Source organism: Girardinichthys multiradiatus, chromosome 13 (genome assembly GCF_021462225.1).
Source record: "Girardinichthys multiradiatus isolate DD_20200921_A chromosome 13, DD_fGirMul_XY1, whole genome shotgun sequence".
In the NCBI taxonomy this organism is placed as follows: domain Eukaryota; kingdom Metazoa; phylum Chordata; class Actinopteri; order Cyprinodontiformes; family Goodeidae; genus Girardinichthys; species Girardinichthys multiradiatus.
Window position 1 is genome coordinate 13824469 of NC_061806.1, and position 14814 is coordinate 13839282.

The 14814-nt window shown below is 39.3% G+C and overlaps 1 protein-coding gene across 2 annotated transcripts; it reads left to right on the top strand.

The window, feature by feature from the left end:
• Window positions 1-3833: 3833 nt before the first annotated feature.
• On the top strand, window positions 3834-7581 carry LOC124878955 (cholecystokinin-like). Of its 2 annotated transcripts, none has more exons than XM_047383164.1 (4): window positions 3834-3973; window positions 4645-4765; window positions 4845-5003; window positions 7181-7581. In XM_047383164.1, the coding sequence occupies exons 2-4, from the start codon at window positions 4645-4647 to the stop codon at window positions 7315-7317; spliced, it is 417 nt and encodes a 138-aa protein (XP_047239120.1). In that variant the 5' UTR covers window positions 3834-3973; the 3' UTR covers window positions 7318-7581. The 2 variants fall into 2 exon arrangements, with proteins under 2 accessions (XP_047239120.1, XP_047239121.1); XM_047383165.1 differs by having other exon boundaries at window positions 4848-5003.
• Window positions 7582-14814: the final 7233 nt, after the last annotated feature.

Here is a 14814-nt window from a genome sequence, read left to right on the forward strand (position 1 = left end):
AAAAAGGAGGACTGCCCCCTCTGGTTTGGGGGTCATTCTCTGCCTCAAGTGGAGGAGTTTAAGTACCTTGGTACCTTTTCACAAGGGATGGTGGGATGGACAGACTGATTGTGGCTTTATCTGCAGTAATGCAGGCGCTGCTCCAGTCTGTTGTGGTAAGGAAAGAGCTGAGCCAAAGGCAAAGGTCTTGATTTACTGGTCCATGTATGATCTAACCCTTGCCTATGATCATAAGATATGGATCATGACAGCCTTAGTGATCTGGTGAGGAGCTCCGTGATCCAGGGAGAGCTTAAAGTAGAGCTGCTGCTTCTCTGAATCAAAGGAGTCAGTAGGTGGTGCGGGCATCTGATTAAGATGCACCCTAGGTGCCTCACTTTGAAGATTTTCTGGGCATGTCCCACTAGACCCTGGGGAAGACCCAGAACTCACTGGAGGGACTATCCTGTCTGGCCTGGTAATGCATTGGGATCTCCCTGAATGAGCAGTAGGATGTCGCTGGGTAGAGGGATGTCTGGGGTTCCCTCCTTGACCTGTTGCTCCCGCAACCTGATCTCGGATAAGCAGAAGACAATGGATGGATGGATGGATGGACATACAGTAGTTTGCTATCCTGCCTGAAGTAGCCAGCAGAAGATGGGTACATTGTGGTCATAAAAGGATGGGTGTGGTCAGTAACAAAACTTAGGTAGTGTGGGGCCATTCACAAAACTTATTTGGTTTTTAAAGGTCCCTGTGTGTGCCAACTAAAGAACCCACATAATTACACCACCAGCAGCAGTCTGAACTGTTAATACAAGGAGGGATCCATGCTTTCATGTAGTCTTCTCCAAATTCTGACTCTACCCTCTGAATGTCACACTTGACATTGACACCTATTGGACATTGTTTGTACTGTATGTCTCTGTGTTGTCCTGTAATCAATGTAAAACAATGCCAACTGTTGACAAACAAGTGGGTTCTTGGTAACTAAGCTCAGGAAGATAAAGGTTCAGGGTTGTACACCTGAAACACGCATATAGTGTTGAGTTGCCTGGGAAAGCTCAGATTTGAGAGCAAGATGCTGGGACTGAGCAGGATACATTAATAGAGCCATGAGTTGTTTTGTGTATACTAATGTAAACTGACACTGCAGCAAAATGACATTATTTTTCCAATCTTTCACTTTCCAGGTTTGGTCAGTCTGGGTAAACCGTTGCTTCGTTTTCCTGTTTTTAGCCACCAGCAGTGGCACTTGATGGGATCTCCTGCTGCTGTAGGCCATTTGTCCCCAAAGTTTGATGTGTTGTGCATTCAGTGAATTCCACGTACCTGGGTTGTATGACTCGTTATTTAAGCATCTGTCGACAGTGTATCCTCTCAAACCAGTCTGCCTATACTCCTTTAACCTCTGATATCAGTATAGCATTTTATCAACACTACTGCTGTTCACAGGTTTTTTGTTTTGTATTTTCTGAAACATCCAGATCAGCCTGTCTGGAACCAGCAACCACACCAAGTTCAGTCACTTATATCAACCTTTTTACCATTGTGATGGTCAACCTAATCTCCAGCAATTCATCTTCACCCCACTTTTCAGTTTTTTATTTGTTAAAAAGGTTTGACACATCCAATAAATTTCATTCCACTTCATGATTGTGTCCCACTTGTTGTTGATTCTTCACAAAAAAGTAGAATTTTATATCTTTATGTTTGAAGCCTGAAATGTGGCAAGAGGATGACAAGTTCAAGGGCGCTGAATACTTTCGCAAGGGCACTGTAGATGCCTAAATGCATTTAGTGGCAGCCATGAGATTGAGTGATTTACTATTTGTGTTAACAAGCAATTTAACAGGTCCACTTATGTGCTCTAGTTTGAATAGTGGGTGTGGATTGGGATCAAAGGTGTGGAATATGGAGATTTCAACTCTGTCAGGCCAGGGTATGTTACTCCTGTTATGACATAAGTCTCGTTTTCTTGTCCACATTTAAGGAACATAGAAATTACATTTTAAATATTTTTGAGTGCTCCAAGTAGCCAAGAGAAAGTATACCATGTTGTCAGTTTTACTTTCAAATCAGCAACCAGCATACAGATGAGTGACTCTTCATCAGGGCAGACAGAGTGTTTGCACTGTGTTGCATGATCAATAAATGAATGAATGGCTTTTTTTCATCAATAACAAGCTACAACAAAATTAGGAGTGCTGTTCCTTCACTGCATGCCACATTCACACAATACTTACATACACAATATGTACATACAATAATTACTAAACTAAACAAAAAATATCATAAAATGCAATTAAATATTTAAAACAAAATTAAACAAATAAATATATACAGGACTAAAATTAAATGCTGCAGACTTATTTCAAGTATGTTTTATGTGTATCTACTGCTACAATGTCTCCAGGAAAAAACTGTTCCTGATATTAATGAATGTTGCTATTGTGTAAATACTGCTGCAATATTTAAGTATAAGTAGGGTAAATGCTGTAGCAGTGGTGCCTATGTGCAGTATACACTGTGTGCAATAGCCATGATGTTCGAGCTGTGCGATTTTTAACATGTCAAAAAAACAGTGGCTTATCTGGTAATCAAATAATGTATGTTACTGTCTTATTATTTATCAGTGTATCTTCCTCTGCCACTGAAACACAAAGCTGTCACACAATGTTGTGATTGGGGTATTATATTTTTTATTTAAGAAATACTGGACATTTTAAAAGTCAGAACACAGTTTAGACAAGATTTATCTTACGATGTGAAGTAAAAGGCTCTGTGAATAACTCTTTGCATCAGACAGTTGGCGCTGAATTAAATGCTATTTTTTTCATAATTGGAGTAGACAGGGCAGGCAATGTCATCTGCTGGTAGGTGGAGATGTGCCTCAGGAAGTAAACTGACCCGAATTTACTTAATAAGGGAGAAAAAAGTGTTATGTAATACACAAAACAATTAAAGAGCATGACAGGTGTTTGGCAAAACATCAAAATGTACAGTTTCGAGATTTTCAGATTAGTTTTTGAGAGAAATAACCTCCTAATTCCTATTTCGCTGAATGTCAGTATGTATTCGGTCAAAAACTGATTACTGTGACATATAAGTGTGCGCTTTTGATCTGTCAGTCATTTTTTACTCCTAATTAGAGTACCATAATGAATGAGTTCCTGTATCACTCAATGAATTCTCTGCCCATGTTACTTCATGTGTAAGCCTCATCAATGCCTTGTTTCCTCGTCCCCACTGTTTCAGCAGCAGGTAAGACACACAGATATCCCAATAGTGTGCATCAGCAGACCTTCAACCCTATTAATAAAAACATTAAGTCAGAACAGCTGATCGATAGCCATCGACTTGAACCCATTGATTTCCCACACAGCCGTAATCGATGGACCAGGTTAATCCCGTGTGATTAAGGCAGTAGGGTCAGCTAGAACATCTCACTTCAACCTATTCCAGAAAATGTAAAGTAAAGTTTTCTTTTGTGCTTCTTCCCACTTTTCGAACATCTAACATCCATGCGTGGGGGTGTGTCACATACTCACAGCTATGCACTCCAGACAATAGCCCCCTAACCGCCCCCAACACAAAGACACCAACACAAGCTATATCACTCATGCGAAAAACTCTTTATCTGAAAGACTAACTAAAAAATCGTCAACTCTTAAATATTTCAATAGCAATTTGAGGCAGTTCTTATTGATCAACATCCTTTAGGTTTACAGTCATGCGTTATGTTTCCAACCCATAACAAACATGCAGTTCCAGATCTACTATTTTATGACGCGTAAACCCACAGTAAAAGTGAAGTAGGCTATTGTATCGCATCAGCCTCACAAACACTGAACACACACACACACGTACGCACACACAGATAGACTGAGAGGGGCTGAGCGAGGAGTATAAAAGGGGCATCCTTCCCACTCATCAGAGAAGTGCTCACTTCATTCTTACACACTTCTTTAATACAGCAAACCTGTTTCTCAAGGTAAGAAGCCTGTTTTTTTTTTTTTGTTGTCCTGAAGTGTTTTCAGGAGACAATATTTTATATTCTTGTTGTTAATTTATATGTTTTTATTGTTGGTGACTTTCCCTTGTGGCTTGTGTTTTTTTATTCGTGTCTGTATGATTGTTCCTTTAAAAATTTCATTTTATTGTAAATTGCAGGTGACAAAACATCTATTCTATTCAGTTCCACTAAAACTAATATTTTCCTTCTAAATAAAATGACAAAATTCACTGATTCTTTGTATACCTTTAAATCTTGCTCTCTCTGCCCCTTGTTCCCAATGTTAAATTGGACTTGTGAATAAAACAAAAATTCTGTAAATCTTAATTTATAAAACAAAAACGTCTTTTCTTGGAGATTTTGCTTGATGACAACTGACCAAGAATTTGTATTCCCTGAATAGTGTCAGGTCAGTTTGATGGGCTATAAACTGCACTCAAGCTCTCCAGGTCCATCTAATTTGCTATGAGCGAAGCTGTTTTGTTGTGACAGGTGCTCCTGGACAGCAGAGTGAATATTCTGACTCTCACTGAAGTCACACTGATCATTTTCCATGGAAGAGCAGTAGACTGGTCCGAGCTGTCTGATTGTAGAAGATTACTCCTGGTGTCAATTGTCTTCTCATGAAAAGTGTTATCTCTGTGCTTTAGATGACTGTAGGACTGTGTGTGTGTGCTGTGCTGGCAGTCCTGTGTTCAAGCTGCTTGGGACTCCCGTTCTCCCCCCAGCCCCTGGAAGAGGAGCATCGCTACTTCCCAGTTCCGTCTGAAGGTATGAGCGTGTTCCAACAAATCAACCCAAGTTTTCAAATCTTAGTATGATCTCATGTGTTTGTTCTCTCTGTGCTAAGCAGCTCTCTATGAGGCTGACACCCCCACTCTGGGAGAGACCCACCTCCGACACAGCCGCTCAAGCAGCCAGCTGAAATCCCTTTCTCAGGATGAGGAGGATGCAGATTCCCGTGCAAACCTCAACGAGTTGCTTGCAAGGCTAATCTCCTCAAGGAAAGGTGTGTGCAAGGAATGGGGATTTCAGTCTTAACAAAGGATGTTGGGGTTAACTACTCTGTGTTTGTGTGTGTGAGTATGTGTGTGTGTGCGTGCAAATACAAAGAACATCTTGCAGCATTTGCAAATTATGTTGGTTTTTTTATGCCGTTCTCCTCCCCTGGGTTATAGCAGTTAACTGGAATTAGTGCTATGGCAGCTTTGTAAAATGAATTAGTGGCTCTGAAAAGCTTTTGTGGTTTGAAAAAGAGTCTTCTAGGGTGTACAGCCTTCCGGTCTTTCCTCTCATAAAATTTAAGTCCAAATCCGACTTCACTTGACTTTTTTTTTCTTCTCTTGTTGTCAGTGTTTATGTAAAGGACTCTGATCTCTCTGGCAGAGGGATGCACACACCAGGATCTCACATATCCTGACTCTTTCTCTGCATGATAGCTTTGTGCGGAACAATTTCACCAGAGTGAACCATGGGAAATTTGTGACAACAGATTCTGCTCAAAGATTTGAAACTGATATTTTCTGCATCTTCAATTAAAATTTTTTTTTTCTTTCTTTTTTAAGCAAAAGCATTGATGGAACTTGCTCAATGTACACTTAACCAGAAAATAACAACTACTTCAAAGTCAAAGGAGCTGCAGGGTTTATATTATAGTCTAAGGTACATTTTTGATGCTTCAGGGATCTTGGCTCCTCTAAGTCATGCATAAGGTTTTTGTGTGAAAAGAGCAAGTGTTGAACTTACAGTTCAAAACTAACTGATTAAAGGGACACTATGGAATAGGTTAAAAAAATATCCAAAATGCCACCAAGCCTTCTTTAATTTGAGCTTTATTTTATTTATTTAATTATTTCTATTAATTAATTAATTAATTTGTCATCCTTTAGTGCCCCTAAAATAATTTCAATTTTAACCAGTCAGCATGTCAGTCATCTTATTGTGAAAGAAAATAAAAATAACACACTTACCCAAAAAGGGGGAAAAACTGTGAACTTGGAAAAAAGAGACACTACTTTTTTTTATTTATTTATAATTCCACATACTCCAATAAATTGTCATGAAACCACAATTGAGCAGCTAAACTATAACACAGAGGTTTAGTGCTAAAGCTTCTCTTTGTCTCTTGCATTATATGCATAATCATTAAGACCCAAAAAATAGAATCAAAAACTTGGAGCTCGTTGTAGCAGTTGCAGAGATCCTCAAAATGCTAAAAGGGCACACTGAAATTAAAATATAACACCTAAGGGGCTGTGCGTGCCTCTGTTTGGACTGTGTTTGTGGGTGTCTGTTGCTCGCATTCTTGCTGTTCACTTGCATGTTTTGGTGTGGGAGGTGTCGTTGTCGAGCCTTCTGCGGCCAGTCTCCTCAGCTCAGCAGGAAGCTGAAGCTCTGCGTTCAAATCTGTTTGTGTGGGTGTGTGTGTGATGTGTGGGAGGATGTGGGTGGAGTGAAACTGCATTTCTGTGAGCACAGGATTGATTACCAAACACATAGCAGCTCTGCTTCCCCTTCACTTGGAATCGAATAAGTTGAAAACTGGTATTTCAGGAGATCAGAGATAGAGAGGTTGCACAAGATGTTGGGGTGTCAAAGGGTATGAGGAGGTTGACATAGCTATTCAGAGAAACAGAGGCACAAATTTGTGCACATTCATATGCAATCATGTACAGACTAATGAGGCGCTGTCAGACTTTAATCCAACCATTGCTGCTGCATCTCCCATTTCTTTTGGCCAAATTGCATGTGCGAACATGGCTTCTCTGTGTGGGTGTGTGTGTGGGTGTGTGTGTGTTTACAGACAGAGCAATTTCAAACTCAAATCTAGAGAGGAAAAAATGTAAAATCCAAACATCTGAAGATGCCAGAAGCATGATGGAAGGCAGAAACACTTAATGGTTTTCAGCTGACTGCTAAGTGCTGTTTTAAGGCAGAGAATTTGAGCTAAATGTTTGCAAAAAAGCACTAACCAGTGGGAATATCTTTGAATTACTCAGCTTGGCAAAGTAAACATATTTAATGTCTTGCTTCCCAGTTACATTCAGTCTCTGATCAGTTAGAGGTTCTTGGTGAAATAAAAGTACTTCTCTGCGCAAAAAGATTCTCTGTACACTCAGGAATACTAATTTGAGTTTTTCTCTTTTCCGTCCACGATCTCTCCCCTCCTCCCATCCCTGCCTCCAGGTTCTGTGCGCAGAAACTCCATGGCCCAGAAAAAAGGTGGTGGTCTGGGCAGCAAGCATCGGATAGCAGACAGGGACTATATTGGGTGGATGGATTTTGGCCGGCGCAGCGCAGAGGAGTTTGAGTACTCCTCATAAGAGGAAGTACCTTCTCCTTGATGGAAAAAAAACATGCCAAGTTGGCTCCCCACCTGTCACCCAATGAGAGCCTATTTATGACCTATTCGTTGTACATTTGTTTGTAAAACTGTAATAACGCGATATTCATACTGTATGCCAATTTCTTTTGCAGAAAATCTCTTTCTGTTTGTTTTCTTGTTTATCTGGTTTCTTTATCTTTCAAGGTGAAAACATTTGGCTAAGTTCAGACTAACTGGGCTGAATAAAGATCATAAATACCCATCTGCAGAAAAATTCTTCAGATATTCAAACTAATTAATATTCATTTAAACTAATATTCACAACGACATATTATAATGAACCTGATCTGACCACATGGGCCTATGTTAACACTGATTAATGATTTATATACATCTGGTGTTCAAAAGTGCATCTGGTAAAAGTGTGTCCATTTCTTTGGAAACCCCCTAAACTAGTGTAGCTGGGATCAAGCAACACCCACCTTTTCTGCACAATGTCTTTGAAAACCAGCATTTTAAAGCAGGATGTTGATTACTGAGTTTGAATTTACTATCTTCAAACCAAACTATCTACATGCAGCCTATCAGGGGCATCTTTTAACACTTTAAAGTATGCTAGTACGACTAGTCTCTGAGCCATTACACTTATCATCTAAACACAGTCCAGATTTCAGCAAGGTTTTAAAACATAAATGTCAGCAGCATTTGACTGGACCTTTGGTCTCATTTGCTCATGTTTAACATATTTTCTGCCAAGTTCCCTTGTAAAGTAATAAAAAGATAAATGGTGTTAGACGATGTCCAAACATGCAACAAAAAACGTCTACCATTTTTATGTAAAGTATTCAAGTATTTGAACATATTCACACCCTTCTCCCCACAACTACACCTTTAGATCTTACCCGTGAACACCATGAGCAGGACCAGGTAGAATGTGCAGCTCTAGGGGCGCCCAACACAAACCGAACATAGCCTATTTGTACTCTATATCCCCACCGTATCTAATAATATATCTCTCCCCGTGGTGCGAGTTTGTGTTAACATTTCTGTTTGCTAGCATCCCCAGCCACTGGATCCATTTCAAAACCAGGGTATCAGTTGAAAGCTCTAGTCCTCTCTTTACCCAATGGTCAAAGAGATTATGCAGCAGGTCTTCTGATTTGATTGCAAAATTGATAATGGATCTTTGGCCCAAAGTGGTGTGGTAAAAAGTACAGTTGTAAATTACCTTGTGCTTTAACATGAGGTTTGTTCTAGACATCCCATGCCAAGCACAGATCTTCAATAACAAATCACCGCTTAAATTCAGATCTGGGAGGCTGTCCCTCCCTATCACCTCCCTCAAGTTACCCAATCAAGGAGCACAAGGAAATCGCCATATTGCACCATTCCAGGACATCATCCAGAGACTCCAACAACGCAGGGTACTCCAAGTAGCTGTTTGGTGCATAAGCACAGATAATTTGAAGCCACAAAGACGTGATTGTCTTGTTTACAGTGGAGAACTCCAACACCAAAGCGATACACAAGGGGCTTGTAAATATCCCCATACTTACCTAGTGTCTCTTCTCCTGGGCAACTCCAGAGTAGGAGAGAGTCCAGTCCCTCTCCAGGGGTGGGTTCCAGAGACCAAACTGTGTGCAGAGGGGAGTCCAACTATATCTATGTAGTACTGTTCAACTTCACACACTAGCTCGGGCTCACTACCCACCAGTGAGGGGATGTTCCCTGTCCCCATAGCCTGATTATGATTCCAGAAATTGGTACACCCAGGTCCCCGTCCTCATCTTCCACCTAGCTGCAATTGCACCAAATGTTGACATCCATCCCCTCACGTAATGGGCACATACGAGCCCCAGAGCCAAGGCTAATGTTCTGATCTTTTGCCTGAGGCCAGGTCCATGGGAGATGCTAACTTTATAAGCCACTTAATTAGTAAATAGAGTCCATCTGTGTGGTTTTTAACATCAATATAAAAACAGCTGGTATATGAAGAAAACCACTGATAAAAAAAAGCACAGCACATCACTCACAACACTTATCTTCAGCTGGGATGGGTAAGCTGGTCAAAGTTGATGGGAATGTAACGAAAATAAATGCTGAGAAATCCAGGAAGAAAACATGTTAGATTAAGCCAAAGATTTGAGAGTGGTGTGGGTCAACTTTCAGCAAGACAAAGAGCATAAAAATGCTGCCGAAGCTACAATCGACAGGTTTATATGACAGAATTCTTCTGTTACAATGGCCCAGTCAATGTCCAGACTTAAATCAAATTGAGAATCCTTGGTAAGACTTGAAAATAAATGTTCTCCAAACAGTCTAAATTAATTAAATTCAACTAATCCACCAAATGACTGCTGGAAATAGGCAGCAAACACCACAGATAGCCCTACAAATATAAGCAGGTATAGATGATGGATGGATATCATAATAGGCTAAAAAACTTAATTACTTTTGCAGCAAGTGCATTAGTCCTATGAACGAAGGATTCAACTCTTTAGAATTCATGAATTTTCCTGCAGTGATCTGAAAACCAAAGCAAACATCTGCTTCTAGTTGGAATCAGTGAGGGGAAGAGCGCTGATTTGAAGCGGTGTGGAATTGTAATTACGGTGCTTCCCGGCGTGTGTGTTAAGTGAAGGATGTGGCTGTGTGAGAGAGAAGTGGAGAGGGTGATCAATAAACAAAGCAAGCTGGCTGAATTATTCAGAGAGGTGATTTGAAGGTACCCCAGGGAAAGGAGAGGGTTTGCCATGTTTTTGTGTGGGTTGGACATTAAAGCCATTGGCTTAAAGGGAGGACACACTTGAAGCAGAAATTTACAGAGACTAGAGATTAATAGAGATCCATGGGAATCGACCCAAACTTTGTGTTTAAAGATTTGAGAAAGAAAGACTTCAGAGTTAAAGGCTCACAAAAAGTTTAAAAGCCTCCGTGGGGCTGTTGATAAATAACTCCAATGTGTGCGCAAGGATTCCTGCAAAGACATCAACAACAAAAGGTCATAAACACAAACATGCAACAATCCCTCAGCATTTATTTGGTGTGATAAAACCCCTCCATATATAAATGCTACAGTTTTGTTGGTAATAAGTAAAACCACACACTCCTGAAATGAAAAGAACATGAGATTGAAGCGTGTTGCTGTACTGAAAATCCAGTACCGGTGATGGGCAGATGGTCCAAATGATTTTCAAATCTGGCAGAACATCCTGTTTATAATTCTGTGCCCATAAAGGTCCTTTTTTTTAATTTATTTAGATCAATCAGATTTTCTAAGCTTCTAAAGCCAAAATAGTTCAGAGTCAAAAGTGAGCTTCAAGCAGCAGTGAGGCAGAAACAGCAAGGATTGTGATGAGGGGAGTATAGTAAGAAGTCTGTTTCTATTTAGTTAAACGTGGCTTATCTGCTTCTTGCCTAAATTTAAAACAATGTAATCAATACCTTTGAGCCAGAAAATACACAACTCTTGAATGTATGAAATGTAATATATCGTAATCTGCCTTTCCATTGATTTTAAGTAAATGAGTAAGTCAAGTTAAAAACAAACTGCCCTTTAACAAAAAGTCTTTTGAGTCACTCTCACTTAAACAAGAAGGCAATGTGACGTCTTTAACAGCATTGTGTGGAAATCTCACACTGCCACTTTATTCCACTTCCTTCCTTAATGACACTCTTTTACCACCTTCAGCTAGGATCTTCTACTTTTGTTGTGGTGTTCATTCATTCATTCTTTCATTCATCTTCTATAACGTTTATTGCATAGTGGGTCACGGTGGGAGCTGGTGACTATCACCAGCAGTCTACGTGCGAGAGGCAGGGTGCATCCTGGACAGGTCGCCAGTCCATTGCAGGCCAACACAGGACAAACAACCATGCACACACTCATTCACGCCGAGGGATTGAGACCAATTTACCTGACAGTCATGTTTTTGGACTGTGGGAGGAAGCCGGAGCAACCTGAGAGAACCCACGCATGCACGTGGAAAACATGCAAACAGAAAGACCCCCAGCTGGGAGTCAAACCCAGGACCTTCTTGCTGCAAGGCAACAGTGCTACCAACTGCGCCACTGTGCAGCAATCTTTGTAATGTTGTTCATCATATTTTGGAACACATCCATCTCTGGGACACACAACCTTCAGGAATATGGAAATTGCACCACAGGATCAATAAGACATGTGGTGCACAATTCTCTTCCTGATATCTTGGCTGATTTCTTTTAATATGTCCATGATTTTACACAAGAAGCAAGATGTTTGAGGTGTTGCTCTTAAATAAATCCACAGATGTGCCTCCAATTAAGTCATTTTGTAAATTAACCTAACCCCTAACCCTAACCCTAAGCCATGACATCTTCATCTGTGCTTAGTTTGATAAAAATTTATGAATTTAAAGAAAGTTTCAAAGAAATCTCTTTGAAAAGTCATTTTTCTTTGTTCTGGCATTTAGCAAATAGAAATCATTATGGTAACCAAAATAATTTGGGGAATCTTAAATGACCTTAAACATGAAAGTTTAGTCTGATTTTTGATGTCAAACATTGAGACAAAAAGGTTATGGATCATTTTCCACAGTCAGTTGGTTTCAACTGAATGTCGTAATAATGTTTTGTAATATAAATCGTCTGTGCAGGAAACATGGATGACCTCCGTGAGGTGAACACAAGACAGATTGCTCCTCACCCATCAACCTCTGTTGGAAACACATTTTACCCAGGATTATGAAGCAATTAGAATCTTGGATTTATGTGAAAAAAATGCTCAGTGAAGAAAACTCAACAGTTCCTTCCATGGCTAGGACAGATAGCTCAGAAGGAGTCAACATCCAGATCCATCAAGAAGACTGTATTGTTTATGAGCATAAAATAATCAGATAAGACAATTCTTGGTTTTACCAATAATTTGCCCTGTCAGCATTGTTTTTGTGTCTGAGCCAAATGAAGGAGAGAACATTTAACCATATATGCCTTCCAGGTATTTACCTTTCCTTTCAAGCACTACATGCATAGAGTTAACTTAAAGGGACTTTTAAGAGTCAAACGTTTTACTTGGAAAACAGTAACTTTAGTATTAACAGCTGTGTTACTCTAGTGAATTCAAGTCATTATGAGAAAACATGAACTAAGTATGTAAAGCAAGTGATACAAACACAATTACTACAAGCCTCACTAATATAAAGAATTCTGATGACAGTTGTTTAGAGAAATTGGATGTCATTGGGCTTTAGAGTAACAATGCTGGACAGAGCTGGAGCAGAAATTGCAATATCTTCCTAAAGTGGTCACTCAGTGCTGTGATAAATTGCAGGCAGACTGGGCTCACCATAGAGGTTTTAAATCCTTCCCTAGGGTGCCTGTTGGTTACGTCTCCTTAGTCCCTCTTGTTCACTGGACAAATGATGCTTGAGCTTGAGAATCTGCTATCACTACATTAGTCTAAAGTGGACATTGTGGTATGCATTGATAACTCCATCACCTCGCTTTAACTTCTGGCTGTGTTCTCAGATTGTGCTTGGTTTGTTCTTTCACCTCTTTTGGATATGGAAATTAATATAACAATAGAATAGAATAGAATAGTCTTTATCGTCATTGTGCTGGGGGGTACAACAAAATTGAAGGTGCTCGCGCTGGGCTACCATACACCACAGTGGTATAAACAAAATAAAAAATAACAGCAAGGCAACTATTGTTGAGTTACAAGCCTGAACCAATTGAAAACGAAAAGTTGCAAAAATGAGAATTATGTCTTTAGGTATAGCAGAGGGATACCAGCAGAATGACTGGAGATGCAGGATCTTCCAGCGAGAAGAGATACTTTATTAGATACTTCATTTGTTTAAATCACAAAAAATCAAGTTTCATGTATTATGTGTAAGTCTTTACCCTGTGATTTTCTCAGATTTCAGTTTTTCGTTCATTTTGTGAAAAACTCTTTACAAGTAAAAACATGTCATAAGATGACAGACGTTTGTCTGTTTTCTCAGTAATACAAGTATTCTTGTAGTGATCATCTGGTCAGATTTTTGTCCCTAATCATTGCACCTTGGAAACAGGTAAAGCTGTGCCAAAAATGTCTGGATTTCTGATAGCAAAGCATGGCACAGTTAACAAGTTTGTTATCAACAAGTTAACAAAACCAGAATTTCTGGTGAGCTAAGATAGCAAGACAGGAAGGTTCATATTTCAGATGTTTTCTTTCTATGTGAATATTTTCGCAGTACATGCATGGACATTCTCTGGGTACTCCGGTTTCCTGCTAAAGTCTAAAACAAATGCATGTCCGGTAAATGTGACACTCTAAACTGCCCTTAGGAGAGTGTAAATGGTCATCTGTCCTTTGTTGACTTGTAATGAACTGTTGTGACCAGCTATTGACTTTTGGCTGTTAGAAACGGGCATCAATTATGGTGCATGTACAAAAAAAGTGATAGATGACAACACAGAGATACTGATGTGATAAGCTTCAAAGAGCTTGAGTTATCTCTCTTCAATCCGGATGCAGTAAAGCATCAAAAGAAAAGCTATTGCTGAAATTATTTTGACTCTATTATCCTGTTAGGAGTTTAATCATCAACTTGTTCAGAACGTCTGGAGAAATGGCTCCAGTCCAAGCAATTTACACTATAAATAAGAGTAAACTTGATTGAGTTATGATAATTGAATTGCCACTGAGATCTTTAAGAGTTTAGGATAATGACTGTTAAACAGACTTTTACATTCATTCATCTTACAAAATCTAATAGCCTTGTCTTTTTAAGACTGTGTTGACATACTGCATCTCAGCTTAGTACACTAGCTACAATATGACAGATAAAAGTCACATTGTAGCTAGCGCCCTAAAAGTGCCCTGGAGAGAATAGTGAGAGGAGCTGTAAAGTATTGCAGTTATTTTATGTTTTAGTATACTGAACTACTCTTACCTTAATAACCCTGAAAGAAACAATATATTGTATCTTATTCGCTTTACAGTAAAATAAGTCTAATTGATTCCTCTTTATTTATAAGTTTATAAACACATAAATTAACATGATCACTTCAGTCCATCATGTTAATGTGCCCGATTTAGTTTTACAGGCTAATTGTCGCTTGCAGTCTCTGCCAGGTCTATGGTGTAAAAGTAATAAGTAAAATATATTCAGATTATATGAAATCCATCTGTGTATGTATTGTTAAATCTGTTTAAAATGTTACATGTTGCAAACCTCACTTGGAAATAGTACTATAGAACAAATAACACTGCAGATGATAACTTATAAATAAAATTTCCATAGAGTATATAACGGATAACTCAAAACAAATCCTAGCCACAGCCTATTTGGTCTCCTGTTGTCTGGCAAAGAATAGAGAAATCAATAGTTCATTGTTTACCAGAGAAAGTGCAAGAAGTTCCTTTCCACTGGTGGTGAGGCAAACTGAGTAATGGGACCACATAATACATTTTGCAATAGTTTCTTTTCAGCATTCATTTTTTTTAACCCGACTAAATCATGATAAA